This window comes from Peromyscus eremicus, chromosome 2, assembly GCF_949786415.1.
Source record: "Peromyscus eremicus chromosome 2, PerEre_H2_v1, whole genome shotgun sequence".
In the NCBI taxonomy this organism is placed as follows: domain Eukaryota; kingdom Metazoa; phylum Chordata; class Mammalia; order Rodentia; family Cricetidae; genus Peromyscus; species Peromyscus eremicus.
In genome coordinates, this window is record NC_081417.1 from 72,682,680 (window position 1) to 72,704,823 (window position 22,144).

General features: G+C 38.8%; 1 protein-coding gene across 3 annotated transcripts in view; it reads left to right on the forward strand.

The window, feature by feature from the left end:
- Nucleotides 1-22,144, forward strand: part of Slc44a1 (solute carrier family 44 member 1) — a 184,090-nt gene that overhangs the window by 102,832 nt on the left and 59,114 nt on the right. For all 3 annotated transcript variants that reach the window (XM_059254358.1, XM_059254357.1, XM_059254356.1), the window contains exons 6-13: nt 26-195; nt 2,266-2,355; nt 5,342-5,481; nt 6,497-6,683; nt 7,536-7,701; nt 8,625-8,781; nt 10,014-10,097; nt 15,144-15,281. In XM_059254358.1, coding sequence (XP_059110341.1) covers nt 26-195; nt 2,266-2,355; nt 5,342-5,481; nt 6,497-6,683; nt 7,536-7,701; nt 8,625-8,781; nt 10,014-10,097; nt 15,144-15,281 — 1,132 coding nt within the window. The remainder of the gene's footprint in view (nt 1-25; nt 196-2,265; nt 2,356-5,341; nt 5,482-6,496; nt 6,684-7,535; nt 7,702-8,624; nt 8,782-10,013; nt 10,098-15,143; nt 15,282-22,144) is intronic.

A 22,144-nucleotide genomic window follows, 5' to 3' on the forward strand; every position in this document is an offset into this window, starting at 1 on the left:
CTGATTTTTTTTCTTGTGTCACCAGTGCACCTATTCCATTCTTCCATCGCTGTGCTCCTGTGAACATTTCCTGCTATGCCAAGTTTGCAGAGGTCCTGATCACCTTTGTCAGTGACAATAGTGTCTTACACAGGCTGATTAGTGGAGTAATGACCAGCAAAGAAATTATATTGGGACTTTGCTTGTTATCACTAGGTAATTGTTTTTCTCATTATTAGCTGTTTCGTAGTACTGCAGAAGGCTGCTCTGTCTTTAGCCAAAATATGCATACAACTGGGGATACGTGTAAAATGTTTGACTGCCCATGGCCAAAACAACTGTTTCAGATTACATATAGTTATAAATATATACATAAAAGTATGTATATGTATATATCTGAAACTCATGTCGCTTCTTTTTTTCTTTCATTGAAGACTTGTTTCCCCAAACTTTGGTTACTAAATCATCGTTGATTATCTTTAATGATAGCAGGAGGCTCCTTTTAATGATTTAGATATGATTCCAAAGGTATATTTATATATAAAAGAGGCTATGTACTCTCTTATATATTCTAAGAACACAGGTTACTTTTGAAGTGTGTAATTTTATTTTTATTGCTATAGTTCATAGTATTACTGCCTTGCTGGAAAAACTGAGAAATCTCCACTTGTTAGCCACAGAATTATTTAATCAATAATTAGATAATTAAATCAATTTTATTTTCAAGATGAAAAAAATACCTATATTATTTTAAAACTGTATAAGGGAAATATCAGAGTTTGTATTCCTTCTTAATTGGGAGTCATAAGCTAGTAGCAACCAAACTATTTCATTGCATAAGTAAAATTAGTATTTATGTATGTTTAATAGCAGTTATATTCATTGAGAAGATACAGGCTAGATTTCTGGCTTTCCTGTCATTAGAAAATGTATTCTTTTTACATAGTTGGTACTTGACTCAAAGTAATCCTGTCCTTATGAAATTCTAGTTCTGTGATATTCGAAGGGCTCCCATCTATTTCTTCATTCCTATATATTTATTGCAAAAGTAGTACCTTAAAATTCCTAGACACAAACCTAACCATTTATTCAGCTTTTCAAATGGCCCAAAGAAATATGATGACTTGATATAATAATCACTTGGTTTTCTGAAATAGTTGAGTGTTTAAACCAAAAATTACATACAAAGTTTCAGATTAATAACACTAATGTGAATTCATTGGAATTCCATTTTTATTAGAATATCTTTGAGGCATAAGAGTATAATATAAATTCGCCGGGCGGTGGTGGCGCACGCCTTTAATCCCAGCACTCGGGAGGCAGAGCCAGGCGGATCTCTGTGAGTTCGAGGCCAGCCTGGGCTACCAAGTGAGTTCCAGGAAAGGCGCAAAGCTACACAGAGAAACCCTGTCTCGAAAAACCAAAAAAAAAAAAAAGAGTATAATATAAATTCAAGATATCTTTGTTCATTTGTTTGTAGAATGAGCCTTTAGATCATTAAATATTTATAAAGTGTTACTTCAAAATTATATTTCTCACCCAAGGGTTAACTACCCTCCTTTTCAAGCATTTTAATTATAATTTTGGCACATAAGAATTTAGTTTGGGATAGGTAACGAGTTGGCTAAATAACTCAACCTAATCTTTGCTCTTTTCTGAGGAAAAGCTCTCCAGTCAGTTGAGAAAAGAGGTCAGGGCATTTGGCTTTATCGAATTTAAGGACATTTTACTATATAGACTCAGACCCTCTCTTTGAGTTACAGAGTTAAATTGAAAATACTAGACAATGTTAAAATGCCATTTAGTCTGTTGAATTAGAGACCTTTGTCCTGAGACGATACAGGTTACTCAGGGCAGTGTAGCACTAATTGATCCAGCTACATGGTACAGTTTTTTATTTGCTGTTGTTGTTTTTTGTTTTGTTCACCATCATGACATATCACTCTCTACACCTCCTGTGCTGATGTCTGTTTGCATGTCTGATGTCTTCCTGCTGGTGACTCCACAGTAGCCTCGGTTATCACGGAGTCGCTATGTGCATTTGCATGTATTCTTTTCTGTAGTTTATAACCCACACAGTTAGGACGTTTGGTTTTCAGAGATGTTACTTAAGTGTGTGAGTCATAATTTCAAAAGCAGCTCATTTCCTTTCTTTTCAAAATCGTGGTCATGAACTAATAGCATCAAACTATTCCTGTAGGAAAAAGCAATAGTTGTAAGTCTTTCTCTTTATATTCTCTTGTGTTTTTCAAATGATATTCTTTGTGTTCTTTGTCTTCCCTGCAGTTCTGTCCATGATTTTGATGGTGATTATCAGGTATATATCGAGAGTGCTTGTGTGGATCTTAACAATTCTGGTCATACTGGGTTCACTTGGTAAGTGATTTTCTTCTTCTTGGTTTTCACTGTACCTGACTAATAAATAGTAAATAGAAATCAGAAGAGGCAAATGAACTTTTTATTTGCCTGTGCTGTTTCTTCTCCAGAAGGAGTGTTGATTTCTGCCTTGAGGGTGTCCTAATTATATTCTCAGTGGCTCGTTTCTCTCTGGGTAGTACTTGAAGCACATCCTCTTTCCCGTGTGCGTGTACGTGAATACACAGCATTTAGTTGACATCGTGAGCTCCACTTGACGGCGTCTCTCCGCTTACGCCTGTAATCTGACTGGTGCCCTGGTTGCTGCTCCTGCCGCCACCTGCTTTTTGTATTTCCTTGTCTCTAGCGTTTCTTTGTACACCATTTTCTCTGACAGTCTTCATCGTTGCTTTTGTATCTAATATAGTTCTACTTCGGCAGTCGGTAACCTTTGTTTATTTGTAAAATACTGCTCAGTCCTGTGATAGTTAAAGGCAGAAATGATGGTGGGTGGCTTTTCCCTTGCCTTAGTTATGTATAACATTTCCCAGACTTCCTGGGTCACCTGCTCCCTTCTGCTTATTTGTGCTTGAAACCTTACTAAATAATTCCGGCTTTTACATTCAAGTTATTAAATTTAATTTAAAATATTATTTCTGTATACTGTGTCTTAAGAATTTATTTACCTGTGTCTTGAAAGGTCCCAGACTTACAGTTGCATTTCAGGTTAGGTTTCTTGGACTAGACTTATTTGGAACTACTGATCTGTATCTATAAGCCTTTCTGAATTTATAATTTGGTTCACCTTTGTATTACTTGAATTCAGATGATTTATTCATGAGGGACTTAATGGATTCTGTATTTTCCTAATTCTTGAATATCAAGTATTGTCTTTATCTTTACATGCACAGTTTGGATTCATTGGGTAGAACTGTGTAAGACACAGAATGCTCTGGATTCATTAGATAGAACTGTGTTGAGACACATATGTTCCTTCATGCCTGTGCATTTTCTCCAGAAATCTCAGAATGACCATATTGCATTTTGTTTCTTTGCCTGATTCAACCCTTGCAGTTTTATATGATTTTTACTGCAGCCTTAATAATTAAAGATTTGAAAAAGATGTCTGGTTCCTATCCTTGCCTGTCGTTTTTGGGGACTGCTCTTTCCCACCTCTGAAAGGGTGTTTTTGTTTCTATCTTTGGTCACTGTTCCTGTCCCAGTGGCTTTTTTCTTAAGGGCATTGCTTATTCCATGAATATTTTATAATCTTCTAAACTGTCTTTTTGGACTTTTGTCGTTTTCTTTTGCATTGGGAAGAGTTCACCGTGCTGACTCTGCTGCCCATAGGTGTTAGTTTTCCCACTGGCAGTCAGTCCGGTGATGACAGGGATATTGTTACTCTGGTCCCATTCTATCTGTTCCTCCTCCTCTTGGCTGTGTTTTCATTTCACCTGCCAGCCTTTTGAGTCTAATTCATGTTCAGATGTGTAGTTTTAATAATCTTAATTTACCATTTAGTGCACATGGTCTTTCATGTTACTTAACTTTCCTCACTTCAGTTTTATAATTTGTAAAATTAATAATGACTACTTAATAGTTATAATGGATAAATTAGGTCACAACTGTCAAGGGATCATCACAGGTGATAGCACAGATTCACAATGCCTACTGTGAGCAGCAGCATCTTTGATTAACAATGTCTACTGTGAGCAGCATCATCCTTGGTTCACAATGCCTACTGTGAGGTGGTTTTTTTTGTTTTTGTTTTTTTTTTTTTTTTTTTTTTTAAGAGACAAGGTCTCTTTGTGTAGTTTTGGTGTCTGTCCTAGATTTTGTTCTGTAGACCAGGCTGGCCTCAAACTCACAGAGATCCGCCTGGCTCTGCCTTCCGAGTGCTGGGATTAAAGGCGTGTGACACCAAAGCCTGGCCTTAGTCCAGGTTTTGCTCTGTCGGGCATTATAGTATTACTTTCCCCACACTCTACTTTGAATGTCCCTTCCTTATCGTAGCCAGTAACTCTTTGCAGGTAGTCTGGTCCCCAGCTCTCTCTGCATTTGTACTTCCAGCACATCTTTCTTGCTGGCTTGCATTAGGATGGACCAGTGGTCTCTTTAGAATCAGAGAAAGAACTTTCCTACCAGTCATGGTCTCACCTGAGCCTTATATGCCTTTGCCTGGAGTGCATTCTCCTTAGCTACTTTTAAAGTTGATCTTTCTCAGTCTCTATTCTCTAGTCCAGACACGTCATCTCAGGGAAGCCTTACTTATCAGTGTTAAAAAGTTGGCCTGCCTTCCTAAACCAAGTACTCTCCTTCTGGGATTTTTCTCCTTAGATTTAACGTTCTGTTTTTACTTACTTCTTGTTAATTTCCATTTCCTCATTGCTATGTAAGCTCAGTGAGCAGCAGAGAGTAGGGACTTTTTACTACCCTATTCCTGGTGGAGAGGTGCTCAATGAATGCACTGAGCGAAAATTCAACTGTTTCATGGCAATAGGTTTGCCTTGTTCTTCACTCTCCTTTTTACATCAGAACTAGCATTAGAGATAAAAGGTCTTTATTCCCAGAACCCACTGCCATCAGAGGTTTCCTGTTTTTTGTTCCCACCTTTGGTGAGAACTACTCTTTCACACCCTTTATTCATTGCTTTAATCACTGTACAAATATTTAATTCTTTGCATGGCTGTCAGGGCTCGGCATTGGTGTTACGAATTTCCCTTGGAGGTTATCTGTTGTTACTAGCTCTGTCCTCAGCTTCATAGTCAATGATGATTATATTGGAAAAAAGTCTATTTGATACACTGAAGGATTTGTAGATACTTAATGTGAAACCTACCTTCCTTCTTATGCTTCCAAAGAATTGTACCTGCATGCTTTCTAGTTAAGTGGATTGTCACTGTGTCCCATTCATGGTGTTAAAAAGTGTGGGTTCTGAACATTGAACATATATGTTACATATTTTCTTGTGCTGATTTTTGCAAACTCAGTTGTTTTTTATCTCCAGGTGGCACAGGTGTGCTATGGTGGCTATATGCAAAGCAGAGAAGGTCCCTCAAAGAAAGTGTTATTCCTGAACAGCATCAGATAGCTGAAAACAATCTGCGGGCCCTCCTCATCTATGCCATTTCAGCTACAGTGTTCACTGTGAGTTGAGGGTGTTGTGTGCATGTTAGCAGGTGATCCTAAATGGAACAGAAGCTCACTCTGGCCTTTGTATTGCTGCCCCATAGTTTACTTCCAGTTCAAAGTCTACTGGAGGCTTCTCTCATTGACGAGTGTTCTTTGATGCAACAGTTTGTTCTGACTTGTCTGCTTTCACCTAGGATGTTTATGTTGTCATTTGCTAATAACATATTTCTTATTGTTATAATATAATTACATTTTAAGAAGCAGTTCTCCATACTTTTGAATAGTAGATTAAGAAATAGAGTATCGTTCCCCTTACATGGTCATTCATTATTTTCCATTTCCTTTAAACTTACCTTTTAACAGTATATATTATATTAAAAATATAGGTGAGGTGCACTCTACTTAGACATTTGTTATATGGTAAAAATCCGACTGACTAGCCTATAGTTAAATGAGGGGTGATCTCATTTTTTAAGCATCAGTAGGACTAGTAATAACAATAATGTCACTAAAGCTATTGGCTACAAAGATATTTGTTAATCATGCTTCTTTAACTGTAGTTGTCTATGTTAGCTTCTCTAGGGAAGGGGTGGAGATTGTAAATAGACAAATAGTTATTCTGCTTCAGATCCCACTTAAGGAGTTTCAGTCAACAAAGGAGATGAACTACAAATAAATACTTCTCTTGCTTTGAGGTGATGGCATATAGTTCTCCTACCATTTCTCAGAATGATAGGCATGTAGCTATACAAATGAAGAGTTTTGTCCTGACTGACAACATTTGTTGTCCCCCCAGGCACCCAAGCTGAGGATCAAACCCAGGGTCTTGCACTTGCTAGGAAAGCGCTCTACCACTGAGCTAAGTCCCCATCCCCACAACACATTTTGACTGGTAGTTAGTAGGGAAAGGGAAAGTTGAAAATTCCCATCTTAATCTGTGGAGAAAGTTGTGTTAAAAATGCCTCTTACTTTGCAGCTTCTGTTTTCATTGCTTAGAGAAATAACCCTGTCTTTCTTCCTCTCCACGCAGGTCATTTTGTTCCTGATAATGCTGGTCATGCGCAAACGTGTCGCGCTCACCATCGCCTTGTTCCACGTGGCTGGCAAGGTCTTCATACACTTGCCACTGCTAGTCTTCCAGCCCTTCTGGACCTTTTTTGCTCTTGTCTTATTTTGGGCATACTGGATAATGACACTTCTTTTCCTTGGCACTACCGGTAAGAAGAAATGCAGCTTCTTCCTCTTTTCCATGAAGCTAAGTGGCACTGAGATATTCAAAGTCATCAGAGAGGGTTGGGGGTGTGGCCCCGTGGTAGAGTGCGCGCAGAGTCCAGAGAGGTAGATACAACTCTCCATCCATTTGTTGACAAAGAGGCAGTAGCCATCAAATCTAACAATAGTGGTCTTCAGTAACTTATTCCCTCTTCGTGATTTTTAGCAGATCTTAGCAATTTGCATCTAGACCAGCTAAGACCTAAAACTGCTTCTTAATTTTGAGAGGGTCATGGATTTTAAGTGAATTCTCAGATATTTGGATCCATTCTGAACTGAATGGATGAATTCATAGCCTTTCTGCAGTTGCTTCACAGCCCAGAGTCATCCTGAACTACAATTCTGTAGGTAAACTCCTACTTACTGATAGCTGGACTCAGTACCGAATGTTAAGACACAGGTATTAATTCTGAGCAGTGAGTGTAAAGATAGCAAACTCATACTAATAGTTTAGATCTCTAATTACTAGATAAATAAAACCCTGCAAAAAGAAAAAGCACTGAAGTGTTTGAAAATTCATGCCTAAATAACTGATAGTGGAATTAGAACTATATTTAAATAGAGCAGTTTAAACACTTTCTCAAATGCCTAATGTGTAATTGTGTAAGGTTTAATTTCACAGTGTTTTAAGTGATAACGATTGCTGTCCCTTAGTGACCAGGACTAAGAACCCGGCATACTTGCACCTGGGAGTGCCACCTGTCGTGGGAAATCTTACTGATCTCCTACGTTCAGTATCCGTGTGTCTTGGTTTTTGCTTTACATAATGCCGCTTTTCTTCCTTGTCATTTTCCTAGGCAGCGCTACTCTGAACGAAGAAGGTTTTGTGGAGTACAAAATTTCTGGGCCTTTGCAGTACATGCGGTGGTACCATGTGGTTGGCCTGATTTGGATCAGTGAATTCATTCTTGCATGTCAGCAGATGACTGTGGCGGGAGCTGTGGTAACATACTATTTTACTAGGTGAGACTTTCTAACTGTGAGAAAACTCCAATTCATTCAAGTAACCATGTCTACAAGGGAACAAAGTGTGACTGAAGCCACAGCTTCATTTCTGTAAAAAAAAAAAAGAAGAGGGGGAGGGAGGTGGTTGGAAAGGAATGTGACAAAATGGTGCAGTTAATAATTCCAGGGAGATGGTTATTACTGTTCTTCACACTTTCCTGTTATTGCCTCAAAACCTGTTTCAGGGCAGCAGACTATGGTGTAACCTAAACTGCCTTGTGTGAGGAAGTACACCTTGTCAAGTGTCAGGTTTAAAAAGCTGTTAGGGGCAAGCCTCATGTGCTTCTCTCTGAAGAACTGTTGCTAACTTCAGGGCTAAGACCTAAAGGAATAAGCCGCACAGCAGTCTATTATAATGGGCTACCGATGATAGAATTTTTTTTGTTGTTTATTTATTTATTTATCATCTATTTATTTATTTATTTTGGTTTTTCAAGACAGGGTTTCTCTGTGTAGTTTTGGTGCCTGTCCTGGATCTCACTCTGTAGATGAGGCTGGCCTCAAACTCATAGAGATCCACCTGCCTCTTACCTCCCGAGTGCTACCACCACACACGGCCAGCTGTAGATTGTTTTTTAAATTCTATTTTCTGATGATACAACTTATTCCTTAAATATTCATTAATAAGAACTTTTAAAACCCAGTTTTATCTAAAGTGACAGAGCATGAAGTTACAGAACCACATGGTACTACCACAGAGAAATGAAACTGGTTTTGTGGCAGTTTCACAATGTTTTTAGTGGTTACTTTGCCATTTCATCCTAAAGCTAGATAATACTACAGTTATTTTGTTTTCTGCTGCATTAGATTCCAAACCGTGTATATTTGTGTTTCCTTCATGTTCTAGGCTTTAATTATGTCTCTGATCATTTTTAAAACAGGGATAAAAGGAATTTGCCATTCACACCTATTCTGGCATCAGTGAACCGCCTTATTCGTTACCACCTTGGTACTGTGGCAAAAGGATCCTTCATTATCACCCTAGTCAAAATCCCGAGGATGATCCTAATGTATATCCACAGTCAGCTCAAAGGAAAGGTAAGAGTGCATGGGGAGGCGGGGTGCGTTAGCCAGGCTTTCATGGGAGCGTATGCCAGACCTCATTTCTGCACATAGTAGGGTATCAGCTTGTGCATGTTTTCTTCAGAGTCTGAACAAAGTGGGATGCAGCTCTTCCTCCTGGTCTCCACCTGTACATTGCACATATCCTGGACTATCTGTCTAGTCACTGGTTACCAGGTGTACTGAATTAGAGACGCTTTTCTCCCCTTTCTCTCTTCTGAAAAAGTTTGTCTTAGTGAACCCATAATAGCTGTCCATGCATCTAGGGTGCAGCTTGTTCTGTTGTATGTGTCAACTGTTGAATAATCAGGTCAGACTCCTCAGCACATCCAAACCTCACAACATCACACTGTTTATCATATCTCTGTGGTCAGAACATTCAAACCCTCATGTCTAGGACAGGTGTCCCTACTATGTGACAGAGCACCAGAAAGTCAATGAATGTAACAGTAAGTCTTGAACTGCTGATAGAAACAGGGAACAGTGGTCTTTGACATTGATCTAGGAAAGGCTTTTTTTTTTTTTTTAAACAGAAAAGCATAGGCAACAAAAGTGAAAACTGGTAAATGAAGTGATAACCAAACTCAAAGGTTTTTCTGTGGCAAAGGAAGCATTTGAAAGACCAAAGAGTGAAGAAAGTCTGCGTAATCCTTACAGCTCACAAAGGGTTACTGTCTAGAATATAGGAATTCCCTACCTGACTTTGGAAATAACATAGATTTCAACCTAGTTTAGCTCAAAATCTGCCTCTTCCTAGAAACCAGACCTGATTCCCTTCCCCAAACAGTGTTCTCTTTCTGTTTTCCATTCTCAAAGCCACATTCGGACTCTAACCTTTTGGTGCATTGGGGTTTTTTTTTTGTTGTTGTTGTTGTTATTTTTTGTTTTTTGTTGTTGTTTTTTGTTTTGTTTTTGTTTGTTTTTTGTTTTGTTTTGCCTTGCTAGCTTTTAAATTCCTTGCTGGTCCTACGTGCCTTACTCTGCCATATATACAGTCATTAGTAAATAAATAAATACTGATTTGAACTGGTTTTAAAATGATTTAGCCATTGTGTTGAAAGAGGGAAGAAATGGGTGTGGATGCTTTGAAACTTAGATTGTGGTTTTTAAATTTTTATTTTTCTAGCATTTGAAGTTGCATGCATGATGATTAGATTTTTTTTTTACTTGTGCATTTGTTAATTATTTTGCTTTTTTTCCCTGTCCAGGAAAATGCTTGTGCACGATGTATGCTGAAATCCTGCATTTGCTGCCTTTGGTGTCTTGAAAAGTGCCTCAATTACTTAAATCAGGTAACATATACTCTACATGACTTCATTTTCAAATAGAGGTTTGTTATTTCTCCTTCCAAGATAAAATAATTGAACTTAATTGAAAAAAATTGTGTTTTTCTTCTGGTATTATACATTGTTCCTTGACCAGATATGCTCCAATCCTGTTCCTGTTTTTAAACTAATGGATCTGCTCACCGACATCATTATTATATTAATCTTAGTTTCAATACACGGATAAACATGTCAGTGGGTTCATCTTTCTGCAAAGATAATCTCTTTTCTCTTAATTCACATCTTTTTTTTTTTTTTTTAATTTTTGTTCTTGCGTTATTTGAAATACTGCTTGAAAGCTTTCCTTTAGTGGGAATCTGTTGTGGGTGCTTATCCTTTTCAGCCTCCTCTTTGAAATCACTGCTCTTAATAGAGATAGTTTGTTTTTTGTTGTTGTTTTGTTCTGGGCCAACTATTAGATCACTACAATATTGGCCTGAGGAACATTATCAGAGCAAGTGCTATTTCTTTTCTTTCTCTGTGTGTGTGTGTGTGTGTGTCCATGTCTCTGTGTGCATTCACATGTGGGGAGTCCAGAGGTGGGTGTCCACTATCATCCTCTGTCACTGGCTACCTGTTTTTGGAGACAGGGCCTCCCAGTGAACCTGCAGCTTGCCGATTCAGTTAACCTGGCTGGCCAGCAAGCCTCAGGGAGTCTTCTGTCTCCCCAACTGTGGGATTAAAGGTGCGTGCCACTGTGCCCAGATTTTTATATGAGTCTAAGGATCGAACTCAAGTCCTCCTGCATGGCAAGCAGTTTACTGACTGAGCCACCACCCAAGCCCTGGGAGGTATTACTTCTGAGGTTGACTGAGGGAGTTAACACTTAGGGAAGCAGGCTAGGACTCCCTCTGTCTTTCTGTATCGAAACAAGTAGGACTTGTTGCAGAGTTCTCTTTCCATCGTGTAATTTTTGTGTTGTTGTTTACTGTTGTGTGTGTGTGTGTGTGTGTTGATGTCATCGTCATGCACATGTGGAGGTCAGAGAACAGTTTTGTGGGATCGATACCCTCCTTCCATCTTTCCCTGGGTTCTGAGGATCAAACTCAGGTTTTCAGGCCTGCTTAGCAAGCATATTTGGCCCTGGAACCATCCCTAGCCTCTCTCATCATCATCTTTTTTTTCCTCTCCATTTTTCCATTCCCTAAAAATCAATTTTAATGTATTGATGCCCTCATCCAGCAGGCCAAAGCAAAATTGACTTTCTTACTATTCACCTCTAAGTGATTGACTTTTCCTTCACTTACCTCTAACACTGCACTTTCCATTCACTGCATATTAGCCAAGAGGTGGTAGTTCCGTGGCAATGGTATCGAGCATACCTGGCCTTTGCTTTATTGAGCTCTATGGCTAATATGAGAAAGTGGGTATAATGCTTCATTATATTCAATAAGATATTTAAAATATTTTTGCAGATCATATTGTTATCCATGGTTATGTGTTTAGAAATTCATTTAAAAATAATTAATACTACCCAGAACAACCTGAAAAAAAATCTTTAAAATTTGTCCTGGAACCAACTGATAGACATACTAAAATTCATTGTCCTTGAATTTTATACTTAACGTAAGTAGCTTGTCCCCAGGGAGATATGCTTGGACTGGCTCTCTAGTGTCAGTTCTTAGCACCTGCCGCAGAAATCCTTTGAATACTCAGTTTCTGGGTTTCTGGAATGACTCCCTTCTAACACTCAACTGGCCCTCTGCCTATGCTTCATTGGTAAGCTTTCAGCCATCTGCTGACCTTCTGTAGCACCAAGTCCCGCCTCTGTGAGGCACTAAGGAAGTGAATCTGTCTGTCACTTCTTTAGCTTAACCTGTAGACTGACAGCTACTTGAAGGCAGAAACCTTGTCTTCTCAGAGGCTAGCAAAGTGTTCTTAGAACTACGTGGTGTCAGTTATCCATGGGCCACAGTTTGTTTGCTGCTGCCGTAGAGGATTTACAGAGGAGGATTGATGAGCCATTTATTATTTATAGGGTAGGCACCAGAATTGTACAAACAGCAACCTGTGAACTGTTGCTTGTTCTTTAGTGCTGGCTGTGACACAAAGGTGACGGTTCGTCTGCTCTCACTGAATTCACATGAGGTGCAGGGGTTGCTGCAACGTAGAACGTGTTCTCCTTTGGGCTTTGCGTCAGGCTGGTCTTGTTCTCCTCCGGCACCATTTAGGACTAGCTGTTTAACACTGTGTGCTGACTGATGAGTTCCTCTAGTCATAAAGCTTTTTTCTGTGAGCAGGAGTCATAGCAAGTAATTTTTCGTGTACCACAACACACACGTACCAAACATACTTGATATTCGTATACATTAGCAATTCCCCAGTACAACTATAAATAAGACGTTATTTCCTGTGCTCTAGAGATAAGAAAATTGAGACCGGAGGGGTTGTAGCACATTGCTTGTCCTCAAGGTGGATGGAGTTTTTAAGCCTAACTTTACCTGGCCCTTTTCATATCTCACACTGCCTCTAGTAGTATGTATATTTTGTGTGTGTGTGTGTGTGTGTGTGTGTGTGTGTGTGTGTGTGTGTGTGTACTTAAAGAACACAAAATACATTTTTACAAAAAATAGTCAAGCAGCTCACATTTCCATGTTTCAAACTATAGACTATAGTACGTAATGGATTCTCAGATGAACTCAGAAGTATTTATAGTTTAGTTAGCAAGGGTTGGATCCTTGCCGGAGGCAGCTGTAATGATGGTAGCAGAGGAGATGGGGGTATGTGGAGCCTCCTGACTCAAGGAGACCGCTGGTGGAACTGGAAAGGGAGCACATCACAACTAAACCTGACTTGTTCCTAAGAACCTAATTGGTTTAAATAGGTTTTCCTATCCAGGTTCTGTGGCTCAGCTAGTAATCCTAGCACTTGAGAGACTGAGGCAGGGTGATCAGAAGTTCAGGACTGATCCTGAGCTACAGAGTGAGTTACCGACAAACTTGAGATATACAATAAAACTTTGTTTAAAACTAAAAAGAAATTAATTGATTAATTATTTAGTGAGCTGCCCAGGTTTCTTAATTTTGGACATTATCATGATTTTTTAAATCAGGATGCATTTTTATTAGATTTTTTAAAATTTGGTTTTATGTGCATGAATGCTTTGCCTGCATATATGTGTATTTAATGCTTGCAAAGGACAGAAGAGGATACCAGATCCTCTGCAGCTGGATTTAACGGACAGTTGTGAGGTTGTGAGCCACCACTGGGTGCTGGGAAACGGACCTGGGTCCTTGGAAGAATGTGTTGATATGGGAGGATATTTTCTCCTGAAAATGCATTGTTAATAACTTTATCATGTCTTACAGTACAGGAGATTAGGGCTGAGGATGTGGCTCAGTGGTAGAGCATTCGCCCAACAAATATAAGCACTGGAAAAATAGAATAAATAACTGAAGGAAGTGAGACTTTTCGCTTCAAGGGAGTTACATCCCATATCACTGAAGAGCTCTTCTGGTAAATTATTGAGCTAAATAATTGGCCAGGCATGGTACTACATGCCTGTAATCCAAGCACTATGGAGGTGTTGGCAGGAGGATCAGGAGTTCAAATCCATTCTTGGCTGTATAGCAAGTTTGAGACCAGTCTAGACAACATGAACTCTAGTCTCAACAATAAAGTAAATAAATCAATAAGAGCACTATGAAGGGCTGGGGCTGTAGGTTAGATTAGATTAGATCTGCTTGGCACATTTGAGCTCTAGGCTTGGTTCACAGCACCTGGTGAGAAGGAAAAACAAGAATTATAATATGCTAAAAGATGGGAAGCTATTAAAGCTTGAAATGGGTATTTTAGGCTAGTGTTTCTAAAAGAGTGAGGAAGGAAGTCATATAAACTGTTACGGATCCTCAGCAGTACTGCAGAACAGAGACCAGCCAATTTTTTTTTTTCTGGAAAGAACCAGAAAGCATCTGGGCCTTAACGGCCATGTGGTCTTAGTGCTAAGTGCCTGTTTCTGCCAAATGAACAGGACATTGTCCCAGTAAAACCTTATTTACGAAGGCAGTCAGCAGACCAGGCATGGCCAGTGCCCTTAGGTGGTGCCTTGACCATCCCTGCTCTGGAATAAATGGCTAGATGGGTGTTTTTGTGAGTGCTTAGGGAGCCAGCAAGCATTGGGGGACCACTCTGTTCTTTGAGAGTAGGTCTGGCTGGAGCAATAGCTTTTCATAGATTTCCAGCAGGGTTACTGTAACACAAGCCCAAAGGATGGTTTATTTTTACTTCACTGAAGCATTTTGCAGAATGTTTCAAAAGGAATTTTTGTACAAAATGGAAAAAAAAATGTAGAACTCTGCAGTCAGGTAGTTAAAATTCTTTGGTCCCTGCTATCTTCTAACTGATAACACAGGTAGACAGATGGCCATGTAAGGAAGCAAGAAGTGAATGAAGGAAGGAAGGAAGGAAGGAAGGGATTAATGAATGCTAATAGAAAAGCAAGGGTGTGATTTTTTTTTAAAAAAAAATACTGTATCTTTTAGCTTTTGAAATAAACATATTCAGGTAGTAAATTATCCCAGTTTTTAGGATGAAAATCTGTGTCTCAGAGTCCTGCTGAATTGTTCAGAGTGCTGTGACTCCCCACTGGCACTACAAGCAGCTCTGGAATGATCTGCATTTTTAACCAACGAAGAAATGGTTAGCGGTGTACCCCTATCCTTCTAGTCACAAGTTTGAGACATCCGGGAAAGTTTAAATTATATGTGATTTTTGAAAGACAGAGAGAAAGTTCATGGATGTCAGAACGTTTCTCTGTGTTAGTGTTGTTACAGGTCCAAACTAAGATGACTGGAAAGGGGCTTTTTTTTTTTTTTATCATAGCAGTTATACTCCATCTGTCCATCCATCAGTCCATTTATGCCTCATAGGTTCTGTGCCCAGTCTTAACTTTCTACCTCGTGAAAGCCGTGGGTTTGACAAGTCTTTCCTCCAGCTGCGTTGTAAATATGCATGGTTTATGTCTTTAAAAGTACCTTTCTGGTGACTGATAAAAATCCTTCCCCCTTTGTCTAGAATGCATACACAGCCACAGCTATCAATAGCACCAACTTCTGCACCTCAGCAAAGGACGCCTTTGTCATTCTAGTGGAGAATGCTTTGCGAGTGGCTACCATCAACACGGTGGGGGACTTCATGTTATTCCTAGGCAAGGTAAGACCACTGCATTATCTGAGACACATGTAATGTCTGAGGAAGTGAATGAAGTGTTGTTCTTTAATTAAAAAAACTACCCAGCCTAGCACAAAACTAGGAGTCATTTACTATGTAGCAAACGTTAATAGCACCTTGAATATGCATTAGATACTTCTTAATTTACTTTATATGTATTGTGTTCATTTAATCGTCATAATAAATTTATGAGTTAAGCTCTAGTATTCTCAGTTAACAGGAGAACTGATACGGCAGAGCTGACTGCCAGCCGGTTTCTCTGTATATATTGTCAACTATAACAAATTCAGAGGGATGAGAGATAGATGGCTCTGTGGGTAAAGGCACCTGCTGCACAAGTCTTGCAACCTGAGTTCGATCCCTGGGGCCGACACCCATGAAGGTGTAAGAAAAGATTCACATACTTAACTTCTAACCTCCATTTGTATGTCATGGCGTGGGTGCTCCCTCCCTGTGATGATACATGTGCACAATTTTCACTCTATCTATAATCGATCTATACATACATAGATACATAACAGAAATATGACTATATGTATAGATACATACATATGTAGATAGATATATACATAGAGAGAGATGGAGAGATAGAGAGATGGGGGTGTTTTCTCCATTATGTAGTCTTGGCTCTCAGGAACTCACCTTGTAGGTTAGGTTGACCTTGAACTCACAGAGACCCACTCACCTCTGCTAGAATTAAAGGTGTGTGGTTTTGTTTTTAAGAAGAAATCAGGAGAGATGTAGCTCAGTAAAATACTTGCTAGTGCATGCAGAGCTACAGGCTCAATCCTCAGAACCACACATACAAAAATAAAAAATTAGGAAACAGTCTGTGTAGTGATGAGGGTTGTCTTGACTGGTTCTTGTCAACTTGACACAAACCTAGACATACCTGTGAAGAGGGAATCTTAATTGAGAAGATGCCTCCATGAGATTGCCCTGTAGGCAAGTCAGTGGAAGCATTTTCTTGATTAATGATGGATGTGGGAAGGTCCAGGCCCTGGGCAGGTGGTCCTGTGTTGTATAAAAAAGCAGACTGAGCAAATCACGAGGGGCCAGCCAGTAAGCAGCACCTTCTGTGGCTTTAGTTCCTGTTTCCAGGTTCCTGCCCTGACTTCTTCGGTGGTAGACTGTTTCCTGAAAGTGCAAGATGAAATAAATGCTTTCCTTTTCATGTTGATTTTGGTCATAGCGATAGAAAAGTAGCTAAGGCCGGGGCAGGATTGCACCTGCAGTCTGGAGTCTGGCTCCCTGGATTTAAATCTTGCTGCTGTCTTCTGATGTTTGTGCAACTATTTGTACAACTGGGATAATAATAGGGACATATTTTTAGTGTTGTGAGGCTTAAACTGGTTAATACATGCAGGGTATCTAGGACAGTGTTTGACACATTGTTAGTTTTTGGTGAATGTTAGCACTTTTGGGTGAATGTTAGATGTTATTATATAAAAATCCTTTTAAAATAGAGCTGTTAGGGAACAAGACCTACTTTCTTTAGAGCTGAGAAAAGAGTTTATTCCATGCTATCAAAATCTACCTAATCATAAATAGCATTATACTTAGATTTCATTGCACCTGTATTTAAAACCAGAAGATATTTAGGAAATTGGAAAATGAGGAGAGAACTATACAGTTGCAGCATCACTGGAATGTCCCTCATGTGCCTTTGTCGCTCCAGTGAAGTCTCATAGATTTGTGTTTCTATGGTGGGACAGTCACAGCATACGTACCTGTTGTTCCCATTCTCTCTTCCACACAGTCTCATCCACTTTCCTTATCTTGCCCTGATGACCTTCATAATTACGCACTATGGTCAATATCCCACTAAACCCCATTCTTAAACACTGGGATGGAGCAGCCACTATGCCTTCAAAAGGTCTTTGAGAAGAAAAACAATTGTTTGGTCTAGTGGAAGAATAGCTCTGTGCAGTTTCAAGTGTGTAGCGTCATAGGGAACTGTCATTTGAAAACAATTAAGGATAATTGCTTTGAATACCTGTAATTAAGTTTACATTGTAACAAATTTGCTTGTGTCGTGTTTTTATATGAGAGGACATTTTTATAGTAAAGGTGAAATGCATCAGTGTTCTTTAAGAACCAAGAACAGGATTTTACAGTGTTGACTGAATATGATACTTGTTGATTCAGCAAGGACTTAGATTCTTCATTTTGATTGTGCTACTTTTATTTACAAGTTTATAACTTACCCCTAGAGCTAAAATAGAATGCACACACACACACACGCACACACACACACGGGCCTGGAGTTGGGAGGAAGCAGATGGACGAGGACAACTTATACTAACTGGCAGTGCCTGATCGTCCCATGGAAGGTGACCTATTACTGCCATCATTTTATTTCATAGCAGAGGGAACTAAAGTGTAGAGGGGTCATTAACTGGCCACGTTTTGAGGACTAGAATGTGGCAAGGCTAGAGTTCATATTCAGGCCTGTCTGATCTAACCATGTACAACCATTAATACAAACACGCCTGATAACAGTTCTAAATACAAAATAAATGTAGCTTTATTTATAATGGGAGCCCTTTGTAAACAATGTAATGCTAAGCAATTGAGAAATGGCTTGATTTAAGAGCCAGCCTAGTAAACCATGATCTTATTGTGAGTTTTGAATATGATAAAGAAATGTATATAATGTAGTCATTGAAAAGCCTGAGTAAAGCTGGTGGGCTGTCACAATAGTGTTTAAAAATTGTGTGTCAAGGACTTGGTGACAGGCATGTACTGAGCATGCAGAAGGCCCTAGGCATGATCTCCAGCACCACCGACCAGAACACTAACAACTAGAATGTGCATTCAAAGAATGAAAGCTGATGTCTGAGAATGTTAGCGGTGGATACCCCACAGACCTCTCCATTAATTTCCCTAGTAAGACAATTCTCTTTCCATGTAGTGTGCATTCCTTCTATAAGGAAGAATGCATAGGCAATGAAATGCAGTGAGTTTAAATTGGCTTTGTGGGGTTTGCTTTTAGCATCCTAGTAATCTGACTGAAACGTTCTTTAAAAGATCATATCCTTTTATTCACTCCACAAATATAGACTGCTTTCTTGCGATGTACTACAGACTGTCCTGGGTGCTGTCTGTGTGCCAACACAACTTAGGTGCTGGGGAAAGGAGAAATCTGTATGCTCTTTCCACTTGGTATTATAAGCATTTCTAGTTTCAGAAAAATTTTCTAAATATGGTTATACACTTGTATCATTTCCTGATCATTCCTCTGGTGTGTGTGTGTGTTTTTAAACAGTTACACTATTCTCAAGTTTTTACTAATTAAGTTATATTACAATGACATTGCTTGCACAAATACTCCCATGTTTATTATTGCTGGCTTAGTTCAATCCTAGACACCTAGAAGTGGAATTGATTAGAGTTCTTAATGTGATTTACTAAATTAAAATTTTAATAACAACATAAGTGGAGGCTGGAGAGATAGCTTAGGGGTTAAGAGCATTTACTGATCTTGCACAGGACCCAGGTTCAATTCTCAGCAGCTACCAGTGGTTCACAAACATCTGTTAACTCCAGTTCCAGGGAGACTCCCTCTTCTGGTCTCCATGGGCCAGGTACACATGTAGTACACATACATACATGTTGGCAAACACTCATATCCATAAAATTAAAATAAAATCTTTAATAATAATATCATTAAAAGTTACTTTTAAAACTATAAAATAAGCCAGGCAGTGGTGGCACACACCATTAATCCCGGCACTCAGGAGTTAGAGACAAGTGGATCTCTCTCCCTCTCTCCCTCATATATATATATATATATATATATATATATATATATATATATATATAATTTATATATTTTTTTATATATATTTATATATAGAGAGATACACATATATATGGTACCTTTCATTTCATATATATACTCTTTCTGATCACAAATCCTTTAAAAAGAATTTTATTATAGTTAAATGGTTGCTGTTGTATAGAAATAGTTTCTGAGGAAAGTAGCTTAAGTAGACGATTGTAAGCATTATGAAAGATGATCTCAAGGACTAACTATTGATAGATAGTAACTTGAATAAAACTTGAAGAAATTATATTAAGTGGGAAAAAAATCTAATCTCAAAAGATTAGTACTCTATGTTCTCATTGATAAATTGTTGATAGGCAACATTGTAGAATTAGAGATTTCCATAATGCAGTGGATTTGTGGTCATCTAGTTAAAGATGGCAGAGGGGGTAATGAGGATACTATAGTATGGTCAAGTGAAGGACATGGTGATGGTGGGTATGTTCTTTGTCTGGACTGTGTCAGCACCTGTATCTCTTGTGGGATTAAACTATAATAGCATAAGATGATACCTCAGAGCTAGCTAAAGAGTACATGGACTCACTCTGAGTTATTTGTTATACTTGTATGCATCATTTTTTCAAATTTAAAATTCAATTTAAAAGTTTTAAAAGAAACAGTATAACATCACAGGTCCCTGTGGTGATACTGTGTTCGCCAAAATATTGTACACCCTAATAAACTTATCTGGGGTCAGAGACAGAACAGCCACAATATTAAACATAAAGGTTAGGCAGTGGTAGCACACGCCTTTAATCCTAGCATTCCAGAGGCAGAAATCCATCTGTTCAAGGATACAGCCAAGCATGTTGACTCACGCCTTTAATCCCAGAAAGTGAGCCTTTAATCCTAGGGAGTGGTGGTAGAAAGCAGAAATGTATATAAGGCGTGAGGACCAGAAACTGGAGGCATTTGGCTGGTTAAGCATTTGGCTGGTTAAGCTTTTAGGTTTTGAGCAGCACAGTTCAGCTGAGAGCCATTGGGATGAGGACACAGAAGTTTTCAGTCTAAGGAAACAGGATCAGCTGAGGATCCAGCGAGGTGAGGGTAGCCGTGGCTTGTTCTGTCTCTCTGATCTTCCAGTATTCACCCCAATAACTGGCCTCAGGTTTGATTTTATTAATAAGACTTTCTAAGATTCCTGCTACAGGTCCCCTTACTATAGAGCCCCAAGTGTTCTCTACGTAACGGTGAGTTACATTTGGCAGAGGCAGTATCCAAATCTATTAACTAGGTAGGTAGTCCTAGTTAATAGACTGTAGCCTGTGATCATTAGCAAATAGTGTCCTAACAGTAATAGAAACTTGTAAGCTACAAGTCTAAGGTTTTTGTCTTTAAAAAAACATTGATATTTGCCCCCAATAAAGCTATGTCCCATTTTTTTTAAAAGGTGTTTTGATTTCTCCTGTGTGAAATTACTTTCCCTTTATTTTGTAATACCTTTTTCCCATTGGTCATATCTTGTAGTTGACAGTTCGTTTAAGGAAATGTTTTACTATAAATGCTATTTTATTGGCAAACAAAAGTCTCTCAAAATATAGTTTCCCAGGAGAAGGTTATGATAAGTGCAGGATTTAAATTTGGGGTAGGGAATGGGGGAAGGGAGGAACGCTGGGCAGGCATTGCTTCAGATGTTTTTGGATTGCAGATCTTACCATCATGGAATGTTTGTATTGTTATGATTCTTTCCAAGGTTAAATGAACTTACTTGGGGCACAAAAGCCAAACACTAGCTGTCATCTACATTTATATCTTTCTGACTCTAAAACTAGCATCCTTCACTCCTGACTTCTCATCTTCCTACCCAGTGCTTGAATTTCTTTCATTGTTTAAATAGCTTATCCTCTGGAATTTAAGTTCAATCAGACAATAAACAAACAAACAAACAAACAAACAAATAAAAGCTAGAGCACACTCATTTATTTATTTCTTCTGGGGATTGAACCTAGAGCCTTTTACATGCTATCCAAACAATCTACCACTGAGCTACTAATATATCCCAAGCCCTGCATTTACCTTCATTTATTAATGATATGTATACATATTTTACTAGCAAGTATTATGAGGAATATTTAAAAAAGAAATGTTAAGTGTGTGAAACATATAAAGAGAAGTTGAATGTTGTGTAAAGTGTGAGATGGTTGGTGTGCAGTACTCAGGCATTGCTTCCTGAGATGGAGGCGGTGTACTTCATCAATACCTGAGGTACTGTTAAGATTGGTACTCAGTACTCAGGCTTTGCTTCCTGAGATGGAGGCTGTGTACTTACTTCATCAATACCTGGGGTACTGTTAAGATTGGTACTCAGTACCCAGGCTCTGCTTCCTGAGATGGAGGCTGTGTACTTAATCAGTACCTGGGGTACTGTGTGTTTCTGGGCTTCATCTTTGACTTAGTCAGTAGGCTCTTTGGAGCCAAAGCCCAGGAACCTGCATTTCTCACCTCTCTAAAGCTTGAGAACCATTAAGTCATCTCTGTTTGAATACATACATGACCCATCCATTCACTGTACTTTTCTGAGTGGTCCTACATGCAAGTACATGTTTTTAATGTTGTCTGTCTTCTGTGCCATTTAAGTTTACCATTAAAATATTTTTTAAAAAATGCATGATATTCTTTGGTTATATTTTGGCATAATTCCTACATTTGTCTCTTGAGAGGAACTGTCACTTGTTCTTGGAGTTATTTCTCACGTGATGTAACATGCAGCTTTCCATCTTAACCTCTTTGTCTCAATATCTACTTTGAGCCATACTTTTCCTAGAATTAACCTTAACATTTCAAATATGGCTTGTATTTTAGGGGGATCGTAACAACACAATGAACTCCAGCTTTCCCATAGAGTGTGTAGAATTTGAAGATAGTATAAGAAATAATTCATTCAAAAATTGAAACCACATGAGTAAAAGAAATAATACAGTTAACCATATATGGAAACCACTCAGAAAAGAAGCCACTATAAGAGATAATAAGTCTATGGCCATAAAAATAGTGGGGTATTGTTTTTTATTTTCTC